The sequence below is a fragment of the Acomys minous genome, assembly GCF_964271855.1.
Source record: "Acomys minous genome assembly, chromosome: 14".
In the NCBI taxonomy this organism is placed as follows: domain Eukaryota; kingdom Metazoa; phylum Chordata; class Mammalia; order Rodentia; family Muridae; genus Acomys; species Acomys minous.
In genome coordinates, this window is record NC_140496.1 from 59124487 (window position 1) to 59144350 (window position 19864).

Below are 19864 nucleotides of genomic sequence, written 5' to 3' on the forward strand. Positions count from 1 at the left end.
GTTCACCTTCATCATAAAGATACTTATGATCAAACTCAGGTCCTGAGGCTTTGTGCCAAGGGCCTTTACCAACTGAGTCATCCCAGCAGCCCTTAGTCACTCTTGAAAAATGACCACAGCAGGTGAGTATTACTCTTATGCTGTTGCTGTTATTATTACTAACATTGGGGTACCAGATGGAGACCTTTAGGGGCTACCATTAAGAACCAGTGCTCAGTCTCCAGCTTTGAGACTGACCAGAGGGTGCAGTTTCATTTGCAGCTCGGAAGGAGTCTCTTTCAGTGCAGAGTGGGCCTTGGCCTTCTCTATCATCAAGTAAACAACTCTAACGTCACTAATGCTGCATCCCAGACACCCCAGATGGTATCTTAATAGCGTAAAAGAATTAATAGCACACCTCCGAGGACACTATTCACCCAGAGAATAGTTCAGGCAATGCAAAGAACCCAGCCCATTAGAGCCCACACAATCGCTAAAGAATACGCAGTCACAGAAATGAAGCACGGCATATGGTAATCCCTTTACTAAACCGAGGTTCATTGTAATAAAAGTGCTGTTCAGAATCCTCGTGGAAATTTGAAAGGCATACCTCTTTTTTCTGGAAGAAACATCACAATAAGACAGGCTAGTCCTCCGAGGCACAGAAATGCTGCTAGTGTCCGCTTCCGACCAAACCTGAACAATAGGACGAAATCACATTTTTCTCTCCAGGATCTTATAATGTTGTCGTCCCTTTCCTGCAACTTTCCCACTTAAATGTCCTCAATGCAATTTTTAAAAAAAGGAGTGTATAGCAAATGTAGCTGGCCAGGAGACAGATCAGGACATCATAAGCGTGAAAAAGGGGACCCCCCCGGGCGGCAGGGTCAGACTGTGTACACAGGAAGGAATCCTTGTGTTCCCAAGAGTGTGCACTGGGCAGGACTGCTGTCGCGCAGGCCACCCATTACCTCTCTCAGCCCCAATAATACTCACGTAGGTGTGTGCTGTGCTACACGCTCCGTCTTTTAGAGACTGAAGCTGATAAAGGGAATGGAGTGCTCTAGTTTGTTTTATTCTCTGGGTACCCTACTCTTAATGGTGTTGAAAGTTTAAAATACAAGGGTTGGTGGGGCTTTTATTTGTTGTTGTTGTTGCTCTTTGTCTCAGTCGTTTAGAAATATAAACAAGAAAAGAACCCTTTTTTTGTTTGTCTTGTTTTTGTTCTTTGTCTGCTTGTTTTTTGTTTTCTGAGACAGGGTTTCTCTGTGTAGCCTAAGCTGTCCTGGACTCACTTTGTAGACCAGACAATCCACCTGCCTCTGCCTCCCAGAGTGCTGGGATTAAAGGCATGTGCCACAGCATTAGGCTGAAAAAAAATTCTTGTTAGTGTTTTCAATTCAAGTAAAACATACTACACACTTTAATTTACAAATAAGTTCTGGGCTTGGAAAAAAGATGCTACATTTACTTCCATTCTCCAGGGACCAGCAATAGGCGAGGCCCTCTGCTAGGAACTTCAGTATATACTTGCAATTCTGATAACTAATTTGTCTGGATACTTTTAGGATTGCTGTTTTTAGACTAAGTACAAATAGAAGCTTGATCCCAAAGGCACTGTCCTCTCTCCCTTTCAGATTCCAGTCCTGCCTTAAGGCAGTGGCTGCTGGAAAGCAGGAAAGGTCTTTTTGACAGCTAATTTCTAGGTTATTTTTAATAGCTAGTATGGAATGGCTTTTGAGTGACATTGCTTATGATAGGCAAGCCCTAGGCATAGGCTACACCCATGAATAGCTTCCTGATGGTACTAGAAGTTGCCATGAGAGGCATACACAGGAACCTGTAACTGCAAAAGGAAGAGGATGTGCTCTTACAGGATGATGTGTGTGATGGCTGGCCTGCTTCCACCTTGAGAGTAAGTGATGGTCGCTAGCAGAGGACTCAGACAAGCCATGTGTAACACTCTGGGAGAAAACCCTCCAACTGAACAGGGACCTGCATTGGGCTGCAGTGCTCTCAGCTGAAGCATACTGGGAGGTGTGGCGGCAGGCAAGTCAGGGCTGGACTATAAAGGGCAGCAGAGCTCACGACCCCAGTGCTTTTCTGGCCTTTTCCTTCAGCTCACTAGCCCACTCCTACTCTCAGCAATGTTTTACTCTTTACTTTTTTTAAAAAACAAAAATAAACAACCTGGAACAGGTTGGCCCGGCACTTAGCACTTGTCTGCTGATCCTTCTCCTCAACCCCCTCAGATGCAGGCTAAAGGCTGAGCGTGTTTTCCTTGGCACCTGGGATGGCGCTGTGTCTCTGACCTCTGTGCAAAGCTCAAAGGCATGGCGTTCTCTCTATGTCCCCTGTCCAGACTTCCAGCTTGTCTGCCCTGTTATTTTTTCTTCAGAAGTCTAATAAAATTGTCCTCAAGCTTCCTTCCATGTCTGTCCCCAAATTCTTTTTATTAACAAGGCTAATTAACCCCCAGAAGAATCTTGGTTTCCTGATTAATAGTAGCTTGCTATGCAATGCTGTAGTTTGGGTTGAAATGAAACCGTCTAGACAATACGAAACGGAACAACTCAATTGTCCCTCACTCGCTAAGTAACAGAGGGAAAAACAGACAGATAAGGATGATGCTAAGCTCTGGGTGTCTCTCCTTTGCTCACAGGCAGCAAAGACAGGGCACGCTCTGCCCCTTCCGAGGAGTCTTAGGAGGTAGGGAGTCTTTTTATTTCTGTCGGGTTTTGTCTTCCTGCTTAAAAGAACTGAATTCTGAGTTAATGGGATTTTATCTGCATGGAGCTAACAAATCACGCTGCTCAGGCCTGTGAATCTGCATCGATTACTCAACACCCCTCAGAAGGTGGTACCTTTTACACTGAGTTAAAGCCTACGTCAGCACCCACATACACAAAACTCAAGAACTACAATAAAAGCAAGCTAGCTGGCATTTGGCCTGAGAGAAACTCTGATGGACAGTGCTGGGCATGCACTGTCTGTGGGCAGAGAGCACAAGAACTGGGTGTGCCAATGGGGAAGAACGTGTGTGCACTACAATGCGTAGCCTCAACTCGAAGCCCCGTTGTCATCCATACTCACCATCTTTGGTTAATCAGGTAGATGCAGAGAGGGTAGGATGGAATCTCTATAAGGCCAGATAAAGCCAGGTTGGCATAAATACTCCCCCCTAGGTCACCCGCACTCAGGGTGAGGCCGTAGTACACCAAGCTGCACACGAACCTGCATCGGGGATCAAAAGACCGGGAGGTGAGAGAAAAGTCCATAGCACGGAAACAAGAATTTCTGGGAGAGATTAGACAGTGAGTTTCTCTCCCCACCTGAGCTTTCTATCTTAAGCTAAACTTCTATCCTGTTAAGAAACACAAGCATAATGGGGCTTTGGGAGTGATTTATGTCTACTTATTACATGAAGCAAATGAATGGACAGTTCCTGCTTGAGGAAAGACATTGTTCCTGCCTCCTCAAGCGTTTCTGCACTAAAGTGGAAACAATGGCCCTATTCTTACTTTATTGGGTTCAACAATCTAGGGGACATTGGCCTGTGGCCTTGTGATTTTATCAGAAGGGCTGGGCAGAGCTTCCTGTGGGGAAAGCCAATGGGGGTGGGGGGTGGGGGGGGAGAGGATGGCTAGAAACTGGGCCCCTCAGGTGGGCCATCTGCAGGCCACAGATGCCTGGCTCTCCATCCCCCTAGTCTCTTCCCATCTGAGGTCTTCAACAGGCGCACACTGTCTAGTTACCAGAGTAGAGAAGAAAAGGCCAGGTCACAGCAGAGCCAGGACCTTCTGGGAAGATCCATGGCAGGGGGTGGTGGTGGCAGCTCTTGAGAAACAGTGACTCGTTTCTGCACACCATCACTGAAATTCACACCCAGGGAGCACCTCCCAGCCCTGGTATTTTGCCAGACCCATGTCTGTCTCCAGCAGTGGGGACTGATGATGCCAAAGAGCTCAGCTCAACTGAGGGCTCATCTAAAGCTCCATATCAGAGTGAAGTGGTCAGAGGAACATCAGGGCCCAGCAAGCCACTGCCTTAACATCACAACACAGAACAGCTGGTTGCAAGAACCCCGAGGCTGGCCCTTACTAGTATATGAAGACAGTACCAACCCGCAGGTTCCTACCCAAGTGAGAGATTACTGGGGCTTTCCACTAGCTGGTGCAGTTCCCCGGGGCCAGTGCTTGCTAAACAGATTGTGCATTTGCCTCTATTTTGTTCTCTCTAGAAAAAGGCTGGTATGCTGTGGCTACATTGAGGTCAAATGGCAAAGGGGACACTTTACTTATCCCTCTGCCAAATCAACAACAACAACAACAAAGCCATAGCAGTGGGCCAAGTGTCCTAGGTTATACAGTGGGTTGCAATACAGCTCAAAGACAAAACAGGAGGACATTTAGCCTAACAACATCTATAATGCCCCAGAGTCACTTCCTTACAACACACACACACACACACACACACACACACACACACACACACACACACACACACACACAAGCTTCATAAGTAGGTGCTTCCTCCAAAGCAGCTGACCATACGCTGAGCAAACTAAGAGCTGGCTAGAGCTCTCTGGTCCCTGTACCTAACTAGTAAGGACCTCCAATCAGCTGAGTCTGCCTCACCCTGTGGGCTTGGTTTCCAAGGGGCTCTTTGAACCTTTGTGCCTCCAACCTTGTGTCTTTGTTTGATATTCACTATGCACTTATCATTGCCTGAGGCATGAGCCTTATCGACTGTCTCCCTGAGACTTCCTTCTTCAAAAGGAGCCACCCAGAATCGTGGATGCAGCTTACACCAACTCAGAAGCCTGCTGAGAGGCAGGCTGGAAAACCTAAGCAAGTGAATAGCAGGCTCAGAGTGTTAACCCTTCATCTACTGACCTAATGTGTGATTTTTCCCAGCCCTTTAACCTCCTGGGAACCTATCAGTGCCAGAGATAACATTCCCAAGAAAGCAGACGGGTTTACACAGCATGCACTGAGGGAGAGGGGCCTTGTTCTTTTGAGTTTTGTTTTGCTTTGAACAAAACCACCTCCTACTGACAAGAGGTCAATCTTTCTGCAGACCTGTGGAAGGACTAGGTTATCAAGAGACCTTTAGCATTCAAATTGAAGATTTCACAGCATCTCTCAAAATTACCAGATGAACATCAGGATCAGAGTATGTCCTAGGAGGATCCGGTAACGGAATAGATCCAGGAAGCTTCCGGTTTCCCTGTAGCTCCTGTTGGCCGGATGTGTTAGTGAGAATGTGCATTTGAGTTTGCGGTTCCTCTTGGCGATGAGGTACAGAGCCTCTTCCGCCTCGCTCAGTCGACCCTGGGAGTATAACCAACGAGGTGATTCAGGAATGAATCTGAAAGACACGTCATTAAAGGCTGGATATTCATACAGGCGCACGTGCAGAGGAGGGAGACCAACAGCCGCCTCAGCAGGTGGTTTCCCTCACCATGGCTCAGTCAATCACAAACTTGAAATATGACTTCCCCAGTGACACATGAGCGAGAACAAAGGGGCAATGCTGAACACGGAGGTGACGGTAAATGGTGGCTCGTTTGATTAGTTGGAACTGAGCACATGCTTTTCAAATATTTGTTTCAATAAAGGTAAATAGTTCTCATTTTCTTTTTAAACAAGTTTCAGTGAGTGACTGGCAAATCTCCAGTACTGAAGGATGCATGTTCCTCATACGCAGAGGTCAGGCACAGCTCTGAATCCCCACCAGACGCTGTTGATGGATGATATAGTAGTGGGCATCGCCTAGCTTTATCTTTTTCTGAGACGCGGTCTCACTATGTAGAACAGGCTGGCCTCAAACTTGCTACATAGCTCACAATAGGCCTGAGTTTAAGACCCTCCAGAGTGCTGGGATTACAGGCAAGCACCACCAGGCCTAAACAACTGGGTTCTTAAAGCTCTGGAAAAGTCTTACGTTGAGATAGAAATCCTTGTTGAAGAAAATTGTGAAAGGTGGTGGCAACATGTTATTTAGGAGATAGTGTTACTTTAAGATTACACAGAGGCAGGAAACAGTGTAACAGACTTTTGTTACTCTGAATGTTCACTGCTTCAAAAGACTCAAACCACCCAGCACACCAGCTTCGCAGTGTCCTGAGGATCTTTCCTGTTTTACCAGGTCTGTAAAGAGTAAAAGTTGCTGGCAGGTCAATGTCTAGTTACAGAACAACAAGCATTTCCTAATACAGCCACAGTGGTGAAGCAACGCTGTGCTATGCCGCTAGTCTCTGCACAGTTCAAAACCTAGATACTGTATAAATTTGGCTTCATCATTCCGCCTGTGTTTTAGGAGGGCTTTCTAAAGACATGGCAGAATGGAAGACTTTTTTTTAAAAAAAAAAGTATGGTGGAGTGTGTGTGTGTGGTGTGTGTGTAGGTGTGTGTATGTGTATGTGTGTATGTGTGTGTGCATGTGTGTGTGTGTGTGTGTATGTGTGTGTGTGTGTGTAGATTTATACGCTGTGTTCTTAGAAGCAGAAGATTATGTCAGGCATTCTAATTTACTCAATCTTCGCCTTGTTCCTTTGTGGCAGGGTCTCTCTCTGAAGCTGGAACTAGGCTGGTGGCCAGCAGTTCCCCTTTCCCTGCCTCCCACAGTGCTGGATTACTGGGGTATGTGGCCACATTTAGTTTTTCATATGAGTACTAGGATTTGAACTCAAGTATTCACGTTTGTAAAGTAGGCACTCTTTGCAGCCTGGAAGCTTTCTTTACTAAACACAACATCCAAGAGCTTTTTAAAAAAAGATTTATTTGTTCATATTATGTATACACTGCTCTGTCTGTATATATGCCTGCAGAACAGAAGAAGGCATCATATCACATCATTGATGGTTGTGAGCCACCATGTGGTTGCTGGGAATTGAACTCAGGACCTCTGGAAGAGCAGTCAGTAATCTTAACCTTTGAGCCATCTCTCTAGCCTCCAAGTACTTTATGTTTAAAAGTCCAATCTGACACTTTCTGTCTTAAGTCAAATGCTGATGGATAAAATAGGTGGTTGTTGTTGGTGGTTTTTTTCTTTCTAGATTCCTGATACTTCTCCATAAGGATTGTGAGAGAAAGAAACACTACAGCATCTGGAAGCTTAGTAGACAGTCATTCTGTCTAGAACCATTTAGTGAGCATTGCCATTTTATACAGGGCAGTATGGTGGGTGCTAAGAGGAAAGATGCTGGGACAAAAAGGAATTTTTACAGAACTTACCCATTGGGAACAAAGACACCCACGTACAACACTGGACTGTCAATCAAACCCATCTATAATGTCTTATAAAATCCTTTTGTTACTTCCTTGCTGCCGTTTAATTATTATATTGACTAACAGGTAAATAGCCAAGTCACCACTGTTCTGTTGGATGCTGCATCTCTCAATGATCAGTTAGATCCACTGATGTGGAGCCACTACGAACAATGATCTTGATATAAACAAAGTGAGCTGGAAGAAGACAGCGGAGCTGCCTAGCAGAGAAAACATATGAAAATAAAATTTAATGTGGGAAGAGTTGGAATGGGGGTGAAAAAAAACCCCAGCAGGAAGCGTATCAAAATCCCACATGATTATCTACAGTTAATGCAGCCATGTTCTCCCCAGCCTTTGTGTTTAATTAGCGATAAAGCTCCTTGCAAGACGTTGCCAACCATATTGAGGGTGATATTTGAGAGTGATGAGACTTTTAGAACTCAGGTGTCGTTCTCCCTCTGCTCTCTATTGTTCATGTTCTGAAGTCATTTCCCAGTGAGGACATTTCCTCATCCAGCACCAAGCAGTAACTAACTCAGACTGTAGACAAAAGAAGAAGAAGAAGAGAAGAAGAAGAAGAAAAAAAGATACAATGGCTCACACCATTCATTGATTTTGCACTGCTGCTGAAGGAGAGGTGAGAGCCAGGCTAGCTGCAGAGGTATGTGCTTTGTTAAATATTTGAAAAGAAAACTCATTTATTCACCAATACTTACATGACTCCTTATTAACTCAATGCACCATATAAGGCACACCTTTATTTAAAAACTGTACAATGTGCAAGCTAATGAAGTACTATTATTTCCCTTTATAACAAAATCATCTCGCCACAGTTCACATAACTCAATCTTTTGATGATTTTTCCCTTAAATACAGGCTAACTCCTCTACTGCAGTCATTTCTGCATCTCACTATTGTCTTGTTTTCACAGACTCTAGGGAAGCAAATTTCAGTTCAGATGCCACCAAATCTCAGCTTTAGAAACTGAATAAAGAGTTACTAAGTTAGAGAGCGACTGAAAGTAAGATCCTACCATGGTCTGTCTCACTGTATGCTGCAGGGGAAATCCCAGATACTGCCAGACACCATCTTTGTTTACACATAAGATTTTAGTCTGAAACCCTAGTGATGAAACAGTTTTCATTGGCCACGTTAAAGCCTGATTAAGTGCACTGAAGTTGGTGGCTTACCACCATGATGGGACACTTGGGTGACTGCTTATGGAGCCCACCCTGGCCTAGGAATTATTCTTGTACATCTCTGAGCACTCCTGTAGACAAAGCATCTCTTGTAGACTCCATACTCGGAGGCCCTGACACGAGACTCCTGTGCAAGGTGGACAGCTGTCCCTACATGTCCAGCACTTAGACCTGGCTCCAAAGCATCAGACCTCAGTCACACACCCAGCCCATGGTGACACGCAGCTTGAAGATCTTTAAGCTTAAGGCATTGGGTTAAAAAAAAAAAAAAAGGAAGGAAGGAAGGAAGGAAGGAAAGGAAAGAAAATTTCAATAGTTTGAAGGCCAAATGCAGTCTACTGAGAGATTACTTTAAATATGAGATACCTGCATTCTGAACTAATTAACTAGCATCTCTCCTCTCCTCTCTCTCTCTCTCTCTCTCTCTCTCTCTCTCTCTCTCTCTCTCTCTCTCTTTCTCTTTTAAGGAGCTGACAAGAATTGAATGTTTGCAGCTTAGCTCTTCCCAGCATTCACTGCAGGTAAGCTCCTGAAAGAAGTAACGCTGCTCGCTTGCTTGCATCCTTCCAAGATCCTCCTGTTTATGGCACAAACATCCCAAGGATAAAGGACTACTTACAAAGACAAGAGAAAGACTGCTGTTCCCTGGAGGTTGACCAGAACAGCTAGTGTCCTCCAGGAGCGGATGAAGTATCCTAACAGGGCATATTGTGCGATGCCAACAGCAAAGAAGAGACCGCCAATCGATCCTAATGCAGGGAAAAAAGAATTGTCACCGGCAAAGACTACCCACAATGCCCTTTCCAACCCGGATCAGTGAGCATGTCCTCCTTGTGAGACATCAGCCTGCACTACTAAGTGTGGGAGGCAGAAGACATAGAAGGACCACACCAAGCACCCAGCTTAATGTTAATGATAGAACATCAAGAGGGGCCAGAAATCTGTGAAAATGGGCGAAGGGCAGATGAAAACATGTGCCACATGCAGACAAGATGGAAGTTCAAGGCTTCAGTCAAATGCTTTCTGTTCTGGGTGTTGCACTGACTTCTGCCTGCATCTGGGGCCGGAGATATTTTGCAATGGGGGTGATGTGGATTTCAGGTCATGTAGCCCCTTCAATGCTGGTCTTAATCTTTTTTTAAAGTTTTGTTCTGTTTCTATTTATTGTTATGTGTGCCTCTATGTGTGTGGGCTTGTGTGTGCCGCAGTGCACTTAAGGAAGTCAGAAGATGACTTGCGGTAGCTGCTTCCTTCCTCCCACCACGTGGTTCCACAGATCAGACTCTATAGGCTTGGCAGAGTGTGTGTTAACCCACCAAGCCATCCTTTATCACAGAGGCTATTCATGAAAATATCATCTTAAGCCTCTCCCAATTCCCCCGTCTTCCTTCCCTACCTAATTTGTCACCATCAGATGTTGGCGCTTTACATTTTCTTGTTTCTCACCTGCTTCTCCCAAGTAGAACATACGCTGTTTGAAGCATAGATTTTTGTCAAAACACTAACGGAAAAAATATCAACCACAGAACTTTAAAGAAGCCTATGTTTTTTTTTTAAATAAGAGTTGAGATGAGGATTAAATGCAGTGACTTGCCTGATGTTCTTGCAAATTCTGTAAAAACCTTTGACACAATTTCTGTAATAGCAGGTTATTGAGCTACTTGTTGAGAATAATGTATTGTGTGTGATGTTTTATGAAACAGGCACTGTTATTAACCACACGTGGAAGCAATAAAATAGCTTGAGGGTTAGGGGAAGGTGTCTACGACACAGCGTGCTGTGTATGGCAAAGCCAGGTCTGCTGGCATCCTGAGCCACTTGCACCTTCTTTCTCATGCCTATGGCAAGGCAGTGTGGGGTTTTTTGTTTGTGTGTGTGTTTGTTTTTGTGTTTCTGAGACAGGGTTTGCTGTGTAGTCCTGGCTGTCCTGGAATTCACTCTGTAGACAAAGCTGACCTCGATCTCAGAGACCTGCCTACCTCTACCTCCCAAAAACTGGGATTAAAGGCATGTGCCACCACTGCCTGGCTGGAAAGGCAATTTTTGAATGGGATTTGCTGGTCTTGGTCTTAATTTTTCTATGATAATCCTATAAACAGATGGCTTTTTAAAAATTGCAGTTCATAACATCATTTTATGAGAAGACATGACGACTCACACACTATTTTCCCTAGCTAGAAAAAGAAAGCGCCAAAGGGAGGTGTGCGTGCACACACACACAAGTGCACATGTGTGTTCAGAATTCTGAAAGCACAATTCAGCAAGTGAGGGAACAGAGACGGTATGGAGTTCCTTGAAAATTTAAGACAATCAATAGCTATTTGCAGGTTCATTATAGTGCATCAGATAGCGCCTGGCTAGTTTCCAAGGGCAAGGCTTCCCCATCACACAGTATTCACCTGTGACAACACAGACAACAGAAGCAGCCAGAGGATAAAATAGGTGGTTTCAGAAGAACCAAATTTACACTCCACTTCTACCAAATAGCACAGCAGTGGTTCTCAGCCTGTGGGTTGGGACCCTTTTGGGGGTTGGCCAACCTTTCACCAAGGATGCCTACCAGATAACTATCCTGTGTATTAGATATTTATATTATGATTCCTAATAGTGTCAAATCACAGTTATGAAGGAGCAACTAAATAATTTTATGGTTGGGGGTCATCACAACCTGAGCGGCTGTTTTGGAGGGTAACAGTGTTAGGAAGGCTGAGAACCGTTGTGCTGCGGTGTGGTTTTGAGCAAGGCGCCGAATCTTCCTGAACTGCAATCTTCTCACCATTGAAATAGGATCAACACTGGTCTCAAAAGGTAGTTCTCACTACTAATGGTTTCCAGAACATAATGCTTGTCATACAAGTGCTAGACTTGTAGCCTCTCTCCTGTTCTCCATGCTGGGATGGAGCGTATGACAGAAAGCAGTTTAAGGGTGGGCAGATTTGTTCCGGCCTGCACCCCGAGGGGCGGAGAAGCAGGGCAGTCAGGGCATGAGGCCTCCTGCCCATGTCAGGGCAGACAGGAAGCAGAGAGGTGAATTCCGGCACTCGTTTATCTTTTGCTTTCCTCTTTATTCAGTCTGCACCCTCAGCCATTGGATGGGGCCACCTTCACTGTGTGGGTCTTCCCTCCTCTGCTAATCGCCTCTGGAGACTCTATCACAAACATGCCCCAAAGTGTGCGGCACTGAAGTATTCCCGGACACAATCAAGTTGCCAATTGCAGTTGGCCACCACAGCCTCCTATTACAATCTGGACTTGGGTTTACACTCTTATATCTATTAGGGTTGGGGGCAGGGAGGACACCTGAAGCCCCTGGGTATGAGTACCCACGTAAGAATACTTCTAACTTACTTTCCTTTCTAATTTCAAGAACTCCTCAGCCACTGCGCTGCACTGAAGAACTGACTCTGTCTTGTTACTCCTGTGCCACTCAAGTGGGGACGACCGATCACAGTTCCCTTAGCCGTAAGAGGAACCTTAGCTGGATGAACCCGCATGTTTTTGGTGCTGCTGGGGCTCATCTCTGGCTGAGAAAGTTTTCAGAGAGGATGGAGAGCACATATGAGAAGTGCCCGACTTGCAGGCCTCAGGGCTCTCCTAGGCCAAGCTGCACTGTCTCGAGATATTGAGAAATGGTTTCTCTCCCTGTATGTGCTTTCCAGAGTGGGGCGTCTATAACAGATACTTAGTTCTGACTTTATTCTGTGAGAGGTACCAGTCACTGACCCAATTTTCAGACCCAAACCCTAAAGCCTCCCTTGGGCCTCTCTCTCTTTCTCTTTGCATCTCTGCTGATCCTTCTCCAGGTCACGGCCACTCAACTATAACTCGATCCCCACCCCCACACCCCCACCCCTCTCTCTCATACACACACACACACACACACACACACACACACACACACACACACACCGCCTCTTTCTCTGCTGCAGCTCCCACCTTGTCTGAACCATCACTGGCTTCGCACAGCCAACTACACAGCTTCTTGAAAGACCCCTCAGGTTTTATTTTCTCTTCTCTGTTGTCATACACTCACGAGAACAATCTTCCTGTATGCACTCCCATTATTCCTTTATGTGATATAAGCCCCATGACTTTCCTCTGAATTTTGAATAAAGATCCAAAATTGCTCGTGCAGCTCACCTTAGGACAGGCACCGCCTGGTCCATCCCTACCCATCCCTTTCTCTCTCAGCCCTTCCTTTACCTTTTTCTACTGAACCACGGTCTCCTTTCAGGTTTGAAGAAGCTCTCCCAGCACCCTCTCATCTCCCTCAGGCCTTGGTCCTTGCCATCCCAACGGCTGGAATTTCTTTATCTGAACTGCACATGCTCAGTCCTTCCTCTTCATTCAAATCTTAAATCTGAGGCTTTCTTGAACCATCCTATTTAACATAACTACTCTGGAAATTACTATCTGGCCCATTACATTGCTTAATTTTTCCTCACTGTCCTTAGAACTCTCTGGAATTGCTTATTTCCTCAGCCTCCCCTAATCAAAAGATAATCTTCATGATAGCAAGCTTCTAAAGCAGGAGAGGCAACCAGCACTCCAGCCTAGCTACGACCCTAATGAACCATACCAACAACCAGCATGGCACAATAGCCCCAATGATACAATCATGGCACACATCCCTTGGGCGGAACCAACGTCTCTCTAATTGAACTTCAGACCTGCTGAATAAGAAGGAAACTATGCCTGGTACTAGAAACTCAGTATTGATGAAGACATGGCTATTGGAGGAGACTCTACAAGCACTAATTTACTGAACCAGCAAAATCCATAACAGTAATCTGTGTCATTATACTGACATGTAAGTGTAGCGGTCTTCACCCCTGATCAAGAAAACTTTTCTTTGCAACAGATACAGGCAGCTACTGAAAAACACAAACAACCAAAATGCAGAGCTGTGAAGCCCAGTCCCAGTGGACACACCTACAAAACACTCCCACACCTAAGGCTCAGGGACACTGCTGAAGAGGGGGGTGAAAATACTGCACAAGCTAGAAGATCGGGGGTTGTCTGGGAGAGTGTATTTCCTAGAAATGTTAGAAGCTTTGGGGCTGGAGAGGTGGCTCAGAGGTTAAGAGCACCGGCTGTTCTTCCAAAGGTCCTGAGTTCAATTCCCAGCAACCACATGGTGGCTCACAGCCATCTATAGTGAGATCTGGTGCCCTCTTCTGGCATGCAGGCACACATGGGGGCAGAGTACTGTGTAAATAATAAGTAAATAAAATCTAAAAAAAAAAAAAAAAGAAGTTACACCCATAAAGTCTCATGAATATTACTGTTGCCCAAAGGTTAGCTGAACATTGGCAATACTATTGGACATGCCAAAACGGACAGGGAAAAGCCCATGAGGCCTCAACCTTGCACAAAGAGCTGCAGGTAACTGAGGAAAGCTGAGACCCCGGGAGGAGGTCTTCCTTAGGGAAGAGCATGCCAACTGGTTGTCCAGTGTCAAATGGTCAGCCTTGAAAACTTACATGTAAGTAACATTATATGGACTAATCAGGTTATATTTAGGGATATATACATAGCTATGCATGCATGTATATAAACATTCACACATATGCACAGAATAACAATAAGTTGACGAGAGGTGGGAGAGACATATGAGACGGCTTTGGAGGGAGGGAAGGGAAGGGAGAAATGTAATTATAACCTCAAAAAATTTTTAATTAGTGAATTAGTCTTGAAGAGTAGAAATGGCATTATCTCATAATATTGTCATTTAGATAGATTTTTATCAATCATAAGGCCAATTTTGTTCCCATATTGGTACAAAAGTAGTGTTTGTACCAATGACTGCCAAGTCAACGAAATGTTTGTTTTCTTAATCTCAAAAAGTTATCAGTGCAAATCCATAATCTGAAAGGTAGAGGTTTAGACATAGGAACTCTCCTAAGACAATAGTTGAAGTCACATAATGTGTGTGTGTGTGTGTGTGTGTGTGTGTGTGTGTGTGTGTGTGTGTGTGAAGTTGTACATGTATGTGTGAGAGGGTGTACATGTGCTGTGCATGTGCGTGTGTATGTGTGTGTGTTGTAGGGATGTTGTGTGCAGGTGCTTATGCCGGTCCCCATGGAGGCGAAGGGCTGATAGTTTCCTCTTCTATTGCTCTCCACATTCTGGTTTGGAACAGGGTCTCTCACAGAAACAGAACCTGAACCTTGCCATTTCAGTTAGGCGAGCTGGTCGGCAGGCCCCAGCAAAGGCGATGGACACACACCATCACGCCTGGCTTCTTATGTTTGTTTTCGAGAAAGGGTTTCTCTGTGTAACCTTGGCTTGTCCTGGACTCACTATGTAGACCAGGCTGGCCTCGAACTCAGAGATCTGCCTTTCAAGGGTTGGGATTAAAGGTGTGCACCATCACCACTAGGGTGGTTTTGTTGTTGCTGTTGTTGTTATGCCTGGATTCTTACGTGAGTGCTGGGGAACTGAAATCAGCAAATATTTTGCTCACTGAGCCATATCCTTAGCCCCCAGCCTTTATGCTGGCTAGTTTTATGTCAATACGACACAAGCTAAAGTCATTTTGAAGGAGGGAACCCCAACTAAGGACCCTTCAAGACGGGTCTATGTGGTGCAGTTTTCTGATTGATGCTTGTTGGGCAGTGACACGGACACCCCCAGGCCAGTTCTTGTGTGCCATAAGCAAACAGCTTGAGTAAACAATAAAGATCCACTAAACAGCACTCCTCCATGGCCTCTCAGCCAGGTTCCTGCCTTGAGGTCTTGCCCCTAGTTTCCCTAGATGATAGACTACAAGGGGTATAGTGAAATAAACCCTTTCATCACCAAGTTGATTTTGGTCATGTGTTTTATCATAGCAACAGAAACTTTACCTAAGGCAACCTTTAATTACTGGGCTGGAGAGAGGGCTCTGTGGATAAAGGTGCTTGCCGTCAAGACGGATGACCTGAGTTCGATCCCCAGGTGCCACCTGATGGAAGGCAAGAACTGACCCCTGCCAGTTGTTCTCTGACCGTGTGCACATGGGTACATGTGCGTGTGAGCACACGCACACACAAAGTAAATGTAAAAAAAAAAATTAAGCGATTCTCTTAACTGCGTGTGTGGTCCTGAGAGGATGCTGGAAGTACTGGAGATAATTCCAAATACGGCCTCGACTTAGAACTTTTGCATCAGTGAGAAATGCTACAATGATGCCCTCTATTGACTGGGGAGAATGGTATAAACTGGTGAGAGCCATGGACCAGGATTCAGTAGGATGCAGTGAGAGGCCTCAGGAGGACAAAGTTCCTAGTTCTCTGCCCTTGCATGGTTTCCCACTGTAGGGCACAAAGTGACGGATGCTGTTCTGAGAAAATGGGACACTTGCCACAGGCATCTGCAGGCAGGTCCTGAGGTAGGTGGCCACCTCCCTGTCTGTAAGGCAGGCCCAGGGAAGACGGCTACCAACAAATATGAACACCACCAATACCAACAAATATGCTTTGAAGAGCACACTGGAGGCAGATGTAGGCTGAGCATCCCTAACATGAAATCCCCAAATCCCAAATGTTCCAAACTCTGAAACATTTTGAGAGCACACACAATTCCTCAAGAGGAAAAATCCATACTTTACCTTGGAACCCGATGGCTTGAAGCCAAAATAGAGTCACTAAAAATGCTGCATAACACCACCTTCAGGCTATGCACATAAAACACCTATAAAACATAAATGCACTTTGTGTTTAGAAGTGGGCCACATCCCCAAGGTATTTCATTATGTATAAAAATTATGAATCTGGATCACTTCTGGTCCCCAGCATTAGAGTAAGGAATACTCAACCTGTCGATATAAAAAATGCCTCAAAATCCAAGTTTCCGGAGCTGCACAAGGTGAAGCAGTACCTGCAAGTGCCCAGTAGGCGGTGCCCACGCACTCGTTTAGCAAGACAAAGGCCACCAGGGACATCCCTCCATTCATCATGCCCACCAAGAAGCGGGTTACTGCGAAGAATTCATAGGAGGGGGAAAATCCATTTGCGATAGCAAATAAGATGTCAAGAGCAAAACCTGGGAAGAGAGGAACAATATTCAATGACCCAGAAGCAAAACAGCATTTGAAGAAAATAATAAATTATATTCATCAGCTTGTGAAATAAACCTTTGTAAGCTTAAATGTCCTGAGCTATGTCATTTATTTATTTTTTCTAACCATTTGCCTTGAAAACTATAGAGGGAAAGCAAAGCTTGCTTTCTTTGTTTTACAATTTCTGTCAATCACACACCATTTTCAGTTATTCATAATAATGCTAGAAATTGAAAATCCTCGCTCATACTCGGCCTGTCAAGACAGCTATGCCAAGTCCTGTAGAGCTCATTTGAAATAAATCAACACAGAAAAATACAGGGAAATGGATGGGAAGGCTGTGGCAATCCTTCATTGCTCTCTTTAGAAGCAGGGCACTGATTACAATTTGGGGGTTGCAGAGAGCGCTGTCGAAAAATCTTTTTAGCGAAAATATCGGGTCTTAGCCAGGTGAGCTCATTTTAGAAAGTCACTTGGCCAGAGCCATTGCTAGCTAGCCACAGCACGGCCTCTCGCCAATGCCATAAACAGAAGCTCTCTGTCCACCAGTGAACTTTAAGGAAATAACCTCCTTATTATTTCCTCAAGAGTCTTAAGGAAGATTCAGTGTACGTGCGTAGTGACAGGTTACCTGTGAGGTAGACTTTTTTCCTTCCGAAGCGATCTGAAAGCTGACCAAAAGAGATAACTCCAACAAACACACCACTGAAGAAAAAGGAGCTGGCCACACTGACTTTATAAGATCGGTTGGCAATTAAAAACCACTAGAAGAAGAAGAAAAAAAACCACAAGGGGACAGTTTAGGCCACAGATAGCAGTATATGCACTGAACAAAACAACACAGACTCACTCGGACACCTGACTGCATCAAGCAGCATTAGCCAGAATATGGTAGAATATTTCTCTCTGACCACAGCCAAGGAGACCGCTTCAGAAACACCGGAAACCACTGCTGCTGTGCTGTGTTTTCAGGGTATTCTTTGTGCACCTCTATCAGAACGGAGCACAGCATGTAAGTGCTAAGTACGTACGTGATTATTGACTATGGCTTTCTCCTGAGTCCTTGGCGGTGTTTGGGGAGGAGGAGAAGCCTTGTTCTATTTCCATTTTCTGGATGCCTACACATCCCATGACACATAGGAAGTAATCAATGAATAGTTCTTTCGTTTAACAGATTAGTGTGTTTAAAATTCCTTGAATACGTTCCCCCAAAAAATAAAAATGGAAAGGTGGCTGGGAAGATGGCTTAGAGGTTAAGAGCACTTGGCTGCTCTTCCAGAGGACTCAGGTTTGATTGCCAGCACCCACATGGCAGCTGACAACTGCCGGTAGCCCCAGTTTTAGGGAATCCAGTACTGGCTTCTGATTTCTGAGGACACTGGGTAGACATACATGCAGGGAAAACATTCAGGCACATAAAATAATACAATAAAAAGTTGAAATAGAACATCATGTGATCCTGCAATTTCTCTTCTGGGTGTATATTCAAAAGAATTAAAGCGTGAGCAGATTCCAAATCCCAAATTCAAGCTCCCCATCAACACCCACGTCACTACACCGTCATTCCCAATAATCCCTAAAGTCAGTGTAACCTGTGTCAACCAACAGATCAACAGAGGAGTAAAGTGGACATACTCATGGACAAATGGAATATTGTCCTATCTTTAAAACTAATGCAGTCTGATTCGTGCTATAGCCCAGATGAACTTTCAGAGGCATTATAGCAAGTGAAACAAGCCAGGCACAAAGGCATGAATATTGCATGACTCTAATCACATGAGGTGCCTGCAAGAGTTAGCGTCACAGAGACAGAAGGAGTGGTGGTTACAGGCACGAGGAGGAGGAGGAGCAAGGGGGTCAGTGTTCAGCGGGAACAGCCTGGAGACGGACAGCGGCGATGGTTGCCGAACAGTGTGAATATACGTAATGCCGCAGGATTATACGCTTAAACGTTGCAACAGTAGGCTTTGTGCCATGCATCTTTACCACAATAAAAAAAAATTCCTGCAGTGCGATTATCTACTTTAGGACAACTGTGAACTTAAACAGAAGGCAATCTCATTCTGATCAGCATATGACACCCTATCTAAATGATGATTAGGAGTAGGGACCAGTAACGTAACGTCACAGAGGTAATAATCTCAGAGGACACAAAGACACCCACATTCCATCTTCCCAGTCCCCTTGCAGAGCCACCCAAAAGCTCTTCTCCCTGAGAACTCTCAAGGTGGCACTCTTCTGGGTTGCCTGTCTCCATGTTTAATGTTACCTGCTCCCCCATGCTTTGACAGTTAGTTACTCAGTAGGGCTCCCAAGCCACATCTTGTCTCTCCTTGCTCTGTGCCTCCTGTAATCCTGGACTGATGATGAAGAGCTTGACGAGTCAGGTCTAAGGACCATGACAGACTGGGTATAGTAAGTGTTAGAATTTCACGTGAGAGCGCTCTGGCATTTGGGGGAGAAGGATTTTGTTCTGTGAAAAGCTGATTTTGCACACACGGGTAGTGGTGCAGAAGACTGTTCAGCTCAGGAGGAAAGACTAGGGTGTCCTAGAGAAGACAGCTCAGCATTCACCACGGGGACAGCCCTGCTCCTGTGACAGGTGAAACAAGGCCAAGTGGAATTGTTTCTTAAATACAATTAACCTCTCAATTCAGACACTTGGTATGTTCATCATGTTCGTAGCGTTCATGATTACACGCTTTTAAAAGCTGGCTTGCAACTTCAGCCTTGGTTCTGTGCTTCAGTCCAAGCGGACTGTCTGCCAGTCCGCTTACACGGTGAGAACTTCAGTGGACACTGAGCTGGGTCTGTTAATCAGGAAGAAACAACTATCCTGTTGACTGTCTTTACTGAATTTCTCATATCCACTGAAGAGGCTACAGTGTCGTCCCTCAGCAACTGAATAGCTGTCAACTTGTACAGCGATTTTAGGAAGAAATGGCCCAAGGGACGGTTAACCAGCAAATTTTAAAGCCTGGTTCTCAGGCTGCCAGTTCCGAGGGTCAAAGTAATTTCTACTAATTTTTCTTCAAGTTGATGCTGGTTAGGTTAATGCACCCTCCCATCCCTCCCAGAATACACTCAAGGACGAACAGAAAAACTGAAAAGCAGATTTTCTCAACGCTAACTAGAATGTGAGATCTGTCCCTCCCAGAGTTCCATGAGTTGAGAGTGGCCGAGGGAGGCCATCAGCTGACAGACAGATGTGCACAACCCTGTGCTGACTGTTTTGCATGTTTCATTTTCACTTTTCTAAAGTATCACTTAAGTTCTTATTACCTAGTTACCAATGTGATCAAAAGTGTTTTGCTTTGTTCAGACGTGACTAAGATGCGGTAAGACAGGATCCCTGTATCTTAAAGACAATG

At 45.0% G+C, this 19864-nt stretch overlaps 1 protein-coding gene across 5 annotated transcripts in view; it reads right to left on the reverse strand.

Moving 5' to 3' along the window:
- The window catches only part of SLC22A15 (solute carrier family 22 member 15), a 59050-nt gene that overhangs the window by 14416 nt on the left and 24770 nt on the right, over positions 1 to 19864 (reverse strand). For 4 of the 5 annotated variants that reach the window (XR_014774723.1, XM_084757936.1, XM_084757937.1 and 1 more), the window contains exons 3-8: positions 17125 to 17257; positions 16313 to 16477; positions 9072 to 9201; positions 5134 to 5349; positions 3073 to 3213; positions 590 to 675 (exon numbers count right to left, since the gene is read on the reverse strand). Coding sequence is in view for 4 of the 5 variants with exons in the window: in XM_084757936.1 (XP_084614062.1) it covers positions 590 to 675; positions 3073 to 3213; positions 5134 to 5349; positions 9072 to 9201; positions 16313 to 16477; positions 17125 to 17257 (871 nt within the window). In the remaining variant the exon portion in view is untranslated. The remainder of the gene's footprint in view (positions 1 to 589; positions 676 to 3072; positions 3214 to 5133; positions 5350 to 9071; positions 9202 to 16312; positions 16478 to 17124; positions 17258 to 19864) is intronic. The other variant, XM_084757938.1, reaches the window with a different exon arrangement.